At 27.7% G+C, this 10,824-nt stretch overlaps 1 protein-coding gene and 1 pseudogene across 1 annotated transcript; both read left to right on the top strand.

Annotated features, from left to right (window-relative positions):
- Positions 1-1,944: 1,944 nt before the first annotated feature.
- LOC136229817 (beta-glucosidase 12-like) lies at positions 1,945-5,274 on the top strand (annotated as a pseudogene).
- Positions 5,275-7,097: 1,823 nt separating this feature from the next.
- Positions 7,098-10,674, top strand: LOC136229816 (beta-glucosidase 12-like). Its single transcript, XM_066018702.1, has 13 exons — positions 7,098-7,265; positions 7,372-7,441; positions 7,539-7,597; positions 7,672-7,747; positions 7,848-7,925; positions 8,724-8,811; positions 8,916-9,165; positions 9,472-9,587; positions 9,694-9,908; positions 9,981-10,018; positions 10,148-10,244; positions 10,320-10,422; positions 10,500-10,674. Exons 1-13 carry the CDS (start codon positions 7,098-7,100, stop codon positions 10,672-10,674), a joined length of 1,533 nt encoding a protein of 510 aa, XP_065874774.1.
- Positions 10,675-10,824: the final 150 nt, after the last annotated feature.

The following is a 10,824-nucleotide window of genomic DNA, read 5'->3' as shown; positions in this document are numbered from 1 at the left end:
ATGACATATGTGAAAGATCAACTAATGGAAAACGAGAATGGGGGATGTTCTAAAAAGAATTGCAAAAGTACTTCAGAAGGAAATATGTCTAGGAGATTCAAACTAGAATATATATGGTGCGGCCGGTGTGTCAGCCACGTGTTTTGTCCAAAAATCAATTTTTTTTTACTATTTAGAAAACTCTTTACTAATACGAATTCATCTCATGGACCAAGCCTTTAAAGCATCATTTATTTTAATTTATAACCATATGAATTAGAACTGTAGTAAAATGTGATAATATTATCTCTATTAGTCTATTAGTGATGTGTCTCAATCCACACGATGATCATGATCAGACTTGAAAAGACCTAAAACAATCAACAAACAGTTAGGGAGGGGCCGCTCAACTCAGTGATCTACTTTAAGGAAGTAAATTTGAAAACAGTATGAGTTTGAAGAATGAATGCATACCTTGTGGCGTTTGTCAATGGGCTATTTATAGAGATCTGAAAATATACCTGAGATTGAGTAACTTTCCACGTCTAAGTAATTAATTGGCTTTAGAGCCATTCGATTTTTACTTTTTCATAAGATTCGGTGTGTTATTTGGAGAAGGAGCATATCTTTGGAGTCCAGAATGCTCATTAGTTCATGTGTCCAGTTAGTTAAGCTTTATGCTAAAGTTTCTAGTTGATATGAGCCTATTTAAGGACTCTCCTCCCTAGGGATTCATTGAACTTTAAGACTACAACCTTCGGGCTTTCCTTCCTGCAAAGGTTGTTTGACCATGGACATATACTTTTTCATCACCTCCCAACGTGCTTCAAAATTCCGGTGAACGGAATCCCGGTGGGCGTTTTCTGGCGAGAAAACAAGTGCCTAGAAAATTCTAAAAAAATTCCAGAAAATGTAAAACATTATTCCGAGAAACTTTAATTCTTGGGTCGAAGCGGGATTTCTTACGATTTAGTCCCAATAAAAATTGTTCTTTAAGTTTATCCATTTTACAGGCTTCAACAATATATTGGGTCAAAAGGTTTTATACTTTTTATAACCGACAGTTATGAGAATCAAAGAGTTTTAAGCTTTTTGTAACCGATGATGGGTATAATGAACATTAATCTTCTTTTAATTAGAGGGTTTTAAGCTTTGTAACAGATATGAGAATCAAAAGGTTTTAAATTTTTTGTAACCGACAAATATAGAATGAAATGATTTGAAGTTTCTTTATAACCGATAAATATGGGAAGGGTTGTATGATTTTTGTAACCGACGATGGAGGGGATGAACATTAATCTACATAAAAAAATTAAGATTTTTTTATTTTTTTACCTGTAATTTTATATCTAGTGTGATATTTTGTTATCAACTGTGTGTTTCACTATAATAGATTTTATAATTTTTACAACTCATCTATTGCTGACATGATATGTTCACATAATATGTTTTGCACTGAACTTTTATATATAGATAGAGATATGCGTTAGGGGCATAAGATTATGAACAAATTATTTAATGTTTTTAATAATGACGATCTATAAAAAAGCATCTAAAAAATTGTTGGTATATGTGTGTGTGTTTTTCTTTGTAGTGATTTGGAGAACATTAATGAGGAAAGTTTTTTTAAGTTTTTGCCAAATTAAATATTTAGTTATTAATGAGAAATATTTAATAAGGGGTTTTATGTATCCACATTATATTTATAAAAGAAATGCTTTTAATGAAGAATTTATTGTATCATCATTATTATTTTTCTTATTATAGAATAGTTTTGTTGTAATATTGTAATTAATTTTTTGCATAGAAACTGAAACCATGTCTATAATGTTAGTTGTTACAACTTACGATAGACTTCCACTAATTGTGTATATAAGCATATACATTAATAATAATAAACATCAGTTGAGGTTTTCACTTGTTATAAAAAGAAACACATTCTTCAACATCTTCTACACGAACAAAATGTTTGATTTTGAAATTGAATTCAACAAGAAAATTGGATGTCTTGTTTACATAATTACCCATTTACTAGTTTCCACTATAGCTTGTGGGAATAAAAATAATATTTCAATTAATCGAGCAAGTTTTCCTGCATCCTTTGACTTTGGGATAAGATCATCTGCTTATCAGGTATATAACTAATTATAATATTCATTTTTTAAAACCAAATATTCATTTTATTAAGATGTCATTATGTATTACTCCACATAAGTTTAATATTTTTTTTATTGAATAGTATGAAGGTGCAACAACTAAAGACGGGAGAGGACCATGCATATGGGATACCTTCATTAAAAAATCCTCAGGTTTCATATGTTTTTAATCAAACCTAAACTGCTCAAACTTTATGATTATTTAAAAAATGTATATATTTTTTTAATATAAAATTTGGATATGGTGCAGGTTCTGTAGCTGACCACAGTAATGCTAGTATTACCACTGACCAGTATCATAGATACAAGGTAGATATGTTGTTTTTATACGTCATAAATATATTTCTTAATTAATCTAATAACATACATATATACTTCACCAGGAAGATGTGCGTATACTGAAAGACATAGGTTTTGATATTTATAGATTTTCCATCTCTTGGTCTAGAGTTTTACCTAGTAAGTTTACCGTTATATATTTTTATTTATTAGCTCTTTTGAAAAAAAAAATAGTTACTTTTTCTAACTTTATTTCTCTTATATTTTGTACAATAATTTAGAAGGAGGGCGACGTGGAGGAGTAAATAAAAAAAGGCATCAACCACTATAATAAACTCATTAATCACATATTATCAAAAGGTTTAATAGCAATGTCCTTTTCCCTTATTAATATATTTTATTTACTTTGCAATTTTAAATAAGTAATACATTACTAATTTTAAAGCCTAATATTTTGGTTAGTTCTAGGAAACAATTTCTATTTCCAGTTTGTGTATTAAAAAATCAAAATAGTTTCTTTTTCATTTCTTTTTGTAGTAATCATTATTATATATCGAATTAGTGCAAAATATTTTTTTACTAAAGATTATTATATTTTAAAATTTTATTTAAATTCAACAATATAAATACATTATTGTGATAAGAATTATTATTTATAAAATTATTAAAACTATAAATAGTAAAATATATGAAAACCAAAAGAACATAATATATATATATATACATACACACGTGGGAGTGACTAAGTAAAAAGCAAGAAAAATAATTAAAATATATGTGAATAGTGGTCGTATAAAGTATAAAATGTACTAGAGCATAAAATATGACAAAAAAAGTCTTATTTTCTAAATCCTCAATTGAGTAATTTATACAACTAAACAAAAAGTGATGTCTTTCGATTTCGTTGAAAAAATTTCTTAGAAAATGGCCATCTTTTCCATAGCTAACAAACCTTAGACTGTGCTTTAATCTTTGATATATTTTCACTTTATTTGACAAATTTTGACACTTAAATTTTATAAATATTTTGCATAAAATATTAAGATAAACAAGAACTCATGTTTAAAGACTTTTCCATAAATTGACCTTTATTTCTTCCAAATGTCATTTAGAAGGAAACAAATATATTAAATAATGAATACTTGTTTATTTTGAAGGTATCAAACCGATTGTAACTCTATTCCATTGGGATCTTCCACAAGTTATAGAAGATCAATATCAAGGTTTTCTAAACCCTAAAATTATGTAAGTACAATTTTAAATATGTGTATGAGAAACCACTATTCATATTAATCTGCTTTAATTATTTGTGTGATACTCGTAATTCATATTGTCCTATTATATGACAGTGATGATTTTCGTGATTATGTTGAGTTGTGCTTTAATACATTTGGCGATCGAGTAAAGCTTTGGGTCACTATAAATGAGCCAATGATGTATGCACAACAAGGTTATGCAAGTGCAACGTTTGCTCCAGGTAGATGTTCAAATCGTTCAAGATGCTCTGCAGGTGATTCTAGTGTTGAACCATACATAGTAGCAAACCATCTACTCCTTGCTCATGCGGCGGCGGTCAAACTATATAAAGAAAAATATCAGGTGAAATCTATATTCATTCTGAATATTAATGTGTAAATAAAATAAATAATCATTTTTAAAATATAAATACTCGTAAAACTATAATTTTATAGCATAATTGATAATAATTTCCTTGTTTGCCAAAAAAATCCTTAGAATGCAAGCATAAAGAGAAATCATAAAATAAATAATCCATTGTACGAGACTCTACTAATAACATCTTAATTAGTTAAGTTATGGAAACCTAACATGCTTAATAGACTCACAAACATAAAATGATAAAATATTTATTAATTTATTTAATTTCTTTCAATTAAAACTTTGTAGATTTCGCAAAAAGGTCAAATTGGAATTTCACTAAATACTAACTGGATGGTGCCATACTCAAATTCACAAAAAGACCAACTAGCAACAGATCGAGGTTTTGCTTTTACATATGGTTGGTATGTATTTATTTATTTATATTTATGTTTGAATTTATATAAATATGGATATGTATATCAAAATAAAATAAAATGGAACTGAATTTACTTTTTTGTTCTGTTGAAGGTTTATGGAGCCACTATATTCTGGATCTTACCCACTAGAAATGATTGTTAATGTGGGAAAAAGATTACCAAATTTTACTAAGGAGGAAACCAATACGATTAAAGGATCTTATGATTTCATCGGAATCAATTACTATACTGCGAGATATATTGCTGATACTCCTTGTCGAACTCAAAATTTGAACTACATCACTGACTCTTGTATCGATATTAAAAGTATGTAAATCAACTTTTTTCTTCACTAAAATTACCTTATTATTTTCTAATCAAAGAAATTACTTACTTTAGGTGAACGAAATGGAATTCCAATTGGTCCTCATATAGAGGTATAATTGATAAATTAATATAAAACTTAATTTATTTCTTGAAAAATTTTTTATTAGAATTTTAAATATTGTTATCATTTAATTATGTACAGAGTAATTAAAGATCCTAAATCTAATTTAATTGAACAGGGTACTTGGATGTATATCTATCCAGAAGGGCTTCAATATTATCTACTTTACATCAGAAACAAGTACAATGACCCTGTAATCTATATTACAGAGAATGGTAGAAAAACAACTACACACATAAGAATAATAAACAATTATTTCATATTCTTACATTTATTTTGTTTTGTATTAGGAGTTGTTGAGCATAAAGATAACACAAGTTCTATTTTGGAAGATGATAAAGTGAGAATAGAATATTTTCATAGTCATCTAAGTCGCACTCTTGAAGCAATAAGGTGAGTATTATAAATTACAAAAAAAAACAATAATGGTGATTTTGTTGATAAAAAAATGAATTGATGACTTGAACAGGCTTGGAGTAAACGTAAAGGGGTACATAGCATGGTCGTTTTTAGACAATTTTGAGTGGACAGCTGGCTACACAGCCAAATCTGGAATAGTTCATGTTGACTTCAAAAATGGATTCAAAAGATACCCAAAACAATCATCATTTTGGTTCAAAATTTTTTTACTGTTACTAGTATAGAGTAGCTTACGTGGCTCTCTTCTTTTACTTGTTCAATGTACACAACATAAATTAATAAGCATAATAAAGTATTCCTGTTAATATGAGTTTTCCTAAGGATAATGTCTAATTGCATCATTCAGTTTATTTTAGCTTCTTCTAATGACAATCAACCTTCTTTTATTTCCTCATATTTCACTCAATTGAACAAATTTTGAGAAGAAATGGCCTTTACCTTCTTGTACATATGGTGAAGCTAGTTATGTCAATGAGCAATGTTTCAAAACTATTACCTATCTAAATTGGTTAAAGAGTGGTTTCAAGTTGATATGAGCCTATTTAAGGACTCTCCTCCCTAGGGATTCATTGAACTTTAAGACTACAACCTTCGGGCTTTCCTTCCTGCAAAGGTTGTTTGACCATGGACATATACTTTTTCATCACCTCCCAACGTGCTTCAAAATTCCGGTGAACGGAATCCCGGTAGGCGTTTTCTGGCGAGAAAACAAGTGCCCAGAAAATTCTAAAAAAAATCCAGAAAATGTAAAACATTATTCCGAGAAACTTTAATTCTTGGGTCGAAGCGGGATTTCTTACGATTTAGTCCCAATAAAAATTGTTCTTTAAGTTTATCCATTTTACAAGCTTCAACAATATATTGGGTCAAAAGGTTTTATACTTTTTATAACCGACAGTTATGAGAATCAAAGAGTTTTAAGCTTTTTGTAACCGATGATGCGTATAATGAACATTAATCTTCTTTTAATTAGAGGGTTTTAAGCTTTGTAACAGATATGGGAATCAAAAGGTTTTAAATTTTTTGTAACCGACAAATATAGAATGAAATGATTTGAAGTTTCTTTATAACCGATAAATATGGGAAGGGTTGTATGATTTTTGTAACCGACGATGGAGGGGATGAACATTAATCTACTTAAAAAAAATTAAGATTTTTTTATTTTTTTACCTGTAATTTTATATCTAGTGTGATATTTTGTTATCAACTGTGTGTTTCACTATAATAGATTTTATAATTTTTACAACTCATCTATTGCTGACATGATATGTTCACATAATATGTTTTGCACTGAACTTTTATATATAGATAGAGATATGCGTTAGGGGCATAAGATTATGTACAAATTATTTAATGTTTTTAATAATGACGATCTATAAAAATGCATCTAAAAAATTGTTGGTATATGTGTGTGTGTTTTTCTTTGTAGTGATTTGGAGAACATTAATGAGGAAAGTTTTTTTAAGTTTTTGCCAAATTAAATATTTAGTTATTAATGAGAAATATTTAATAAGGGGTTTTATGTATCCACATTATATTTATAAAAGAAATGCTTTTAATGAAGAATTTATTGTATCATTATTATTATTTTTCTTATTATAGAATAGTTTTGTTGTAATATTGTAATTAATTTTTTGCATAGAAACTGAAACCATGTCTATAATGTTAGTTGTTACAACTTACGATAGACTTCCACTAATTGTGTATATAAACATATACATTAACAATAATAAAAATCAGTTGAGGTTTTCATTTGTTATAAAAAGAAACACATTCTTCAACATCTTCTACACGAACAAAATGTTTGATTTTGAAATTGAATTCAACAAGAAAATTGGATGTCTTGTTTACATAATTAGCCATTTACTAGTTTCCACTATAGCTTGTGGGAATGAAAATAATATTTCAATTAATCGAGCAAGTTTTCCTGCATCCTTTGACTGTGGGATAGGATCATCTGCTTATCAGGTATTTAACTAATTATAATATTCATTTTTTTAAACCAAATATTCATTTTATTAAGATGTCATTATGTATTACTCCACATAAGTTTAATATTTTTTTTATTGAATAGTATGAAGGTGCAACAACTAAAGACGGGAGAGGACCATGCATATGGGATACCTTCATTAAAAAATCCTCAGGTTTCATATGTTTTTAATCAAACCTAAACTGCTCAAACTTTATGATTATTTAAAAAATGTATATATTTTTTTAATATAAAATTTGGATATGGTGCAGGTTCTGTAGCTGACCACAGTAATGCTAGTATTACCACTGACCAGTATCATAGATACAAGGTAGATATGTTGTTTTTATACGTCATAAATATATTTCTTAATTAATCTAATAACATACATGTATATTTCACCAGGAAGATGTGCGTATACTGAAAGACATAGGTTTTGATATTTATAGATTTTCCATCTCTTGGTCTAGAGTTTTACCTAGTAAGTTTACCGTTATATATTTTTATTTATTAGCTATTTTGAAAAAAAAATAGTTACTTTTTCTAACTTTATTTCTCTTATATTTTGTACAATAATTTAGAAGGAGGGCGACGTGGAGGAGTAAATAAAAAAGGCATCAACCACTATAATAAACTCATTAATCACCTATTATCAAAAGGTTTAATAGCAATGTCCCTTTCCCTTATTAATATATTTTATTTACTTTGCAATTTTAAATAAGTAATACATTACTAATTTTAAAGCCTAATATTTTGGTTAGTTCTAGGAAACAATTTCTATTTCCAGTTTGTGTATTAAAAAATCAAAATAGTTTCTTTTTCATTTCTTTTTGTAGTAATCATTATTATATATCGAATTAGTGCAAAATATTTTTTTACTAAAGATTATTATATTTTAAAATTTTCTTTAAATTCAACAATATAAATACATTATTGTGATAAGAATTATTATTTATAAAATTATTAAAAACTATAAATAGTAAAATATATGAAAACCAAAAGAACATAATATATATATATATACATACACACGTGGGAGTGACTAAGTAAAAAGCAAGAAAAATAATTAAAATATATGTGAATAGTGGTCGTATAAAGTATAAAATGTACTAGAGCATAAAATATGACAAAAAAAGTCTTATTTTCTAAATCCTCAATTGAGTAATTTATACAACTAAACAAAAAGTGATGTCTTTCGATTTCGTTGAAAAAATTTCTTAGAAAATGGCCATCTTTTCCATAGCTAACAAACCTTAGACTGTGCTTTAATCTTTGATATATTTTCACTTTATTTGACAAATTTTGACACTTAAATTTTATAAATATTTTGCATAAAATATTAAGATAAACAAGAACTCATGTTTAAAGACTTTTCCATAAATTGACCTTTATTTCTTCCAAATGTCATTTAGAAGGAAACAAATATATTAAATAATGAATACTTGTTTATTTTGAAGGTATCAAACCGATTGTAACTCTATTCCATTGGGATCTTCCACAAGTTATAGAAGATCAATATCAAGGTTTTCTAAACCCTAAAATTATGTAAGTACAATTTTAAATATGTGTATGAGAAACCACTATTCATATTAATCTGCTTTAATTATTTGTGTGATACTCGTAATTCATATTGTCCTATTATATGACAGTGATGATTTTCGTGATTATGTTGAGTTGTGCTTTAATACATTTGGCGATCGAGTAAAGCTTTGGGTCACTATAAATGAGCCAATGATGTATGCACAACAAGGTTATGCAAGTGCAACGTTTGCTCCAGGTAGATGTTCAAATCGTTCAAGATGCTCTGCAGGTGATTCTAGTGTTGAACCATACATAGTAGCAAACCATCTACTCCTTGCTCATGCGGCGGCGGTCAAACTATATAAAGAAAAATATCAGGTGAAATCTATATTCATTCTGAATATTAATGTGTAAATAAAATAAATAATCATTTTTAAAATATAAATACTCGTAAAACTATAATTTTATAGCATAATTGATAATAATTTCCTTGTTTGCCAAAAAAATCCTTAGAATGCAAGCATAAAGAGAAATCATAAAATAAATAATCCATTGTACGAGACTCTACTAATAACATCTTAATTAGTTAAGTTATGGAAACCTAACATGCTTAATAGACTCACAAACATAAAATGATAAAATATTTATTAATTTATTTAATTTCTTTCAATTAAAACTTTGTAGATTTCGCAAAAAGGTCAAATTGGAATTTCACTAAATACTAACTGGATGGTGCCATACTCAAATTCACAAAAAGACCAACTAGCAACAGATCGAGGTTTTGCTTTTACATATGGTTGGTATGTATTTATTTATTTATATTTATGTTTGAATTTATATAAATATGGATATGTATATCAAAATAAAATAAAATGGAACTGAATTTACTTTTTTGTTCTGTTGAAGGTTTATGGAGCCACTATATTCTGGATCTTACCCACTAGAAATGATTGTTAATGTGGGAAAAAGATTACCAAATTTTACTAAGGAGGAAACCAATACGATTAAAGGATCTTATGATTTCATCGGAATCAATTACTATACTGCGAGATATATTGCTGATACTCCTTGTCGAACTCAAAATTTGAACTACATCACTGACTCTTGTATCGATATTAAAAGTATGTAAATCAACTTTTTTCTTCACTAAAATTACCTTATTATTTTCTAATCAAAGAAATTACTTACTTTAGGTGAACGAAATGGAATTCCAATTGGTCCTCATATAGAGGTATAATTGATAAATTAATATAAAACTTAATTTATTTCTTGAAAAATTTTTTATTAGAATTTTAAATATTGTTATCATTTAATTATGTACAGAGTAATTAAAGATCCTAAATCTAATTTAATTGAACAGGGTACTTGGATGTATATCTATCCAGAAGGGCTTCAATATTATCTACTTTACATCAGAAACAAGTACAATGACCCTGTAATCTATATTACAGAGAATGGTAGAAAAACAACTACACACATAAGAATAATAAACAATTATTTCATATTCTTACATTTATTTTGTTTTGTATTAGGAGTTGTTGAGCATAAAGATAACACAAGTTCTATTTTGGAAGATGATAAAGTGAGAATAGAATATTTTCATAGTCATCTAAGTCGCACTCTTGAAGCAATAAGGTGAGTATTATAAATTACAAAAAAAAAACAATAATGGTGATTTTGTTGATAAAAAAATGAATTGATGACTTGAACAGGCTTGGAGTAAACGTAAAGGGGTACATAGCATGGTCGTTTTTAGACAATTTTGAGTGGACAGCTGGCTACACAGCCAAATCTGGAATAGTTCATGTTGACTTCAAAAATGGATTCAAAAGATACCCAAAACAATCATCATTTTGGTTCAAAATTTTTTTACTGTTACTAGTATAGAGTAGCTTACGTGGCTCTCTTCTTTTACTTGTTCAATGTACACAACATAAATTAATAAGCATAATAAAGTATTCCTGTTAATATGAGTTTTCCTAAGGATAATGTCTAATTGCATCATTCAGTTTATTTTAGCTTCTTCTAATGACAATC

This window comes from Euphorbia lathyris, chromosome 5 (assembly GCF_963576675.1).
Source record: "Euphorbia lathyris chromosome 5, ddEupLath1.1, whole genome shotgun sequence".
In the NCBI taxonomy this organism is placed as follows: domain Eukaryota; kingdom Viridiplantae; phylum Streptophyta; class Magnoliopsida; order Malpighiales; family Euphorbiaceae; genus Euphorbia; species Euphorbia lathyris.
The sequence above is the reverse complement of the archived record's forward strand: the minus strand, read 5'-3'. Positions and strand labels throughout refer to the sequence as shown.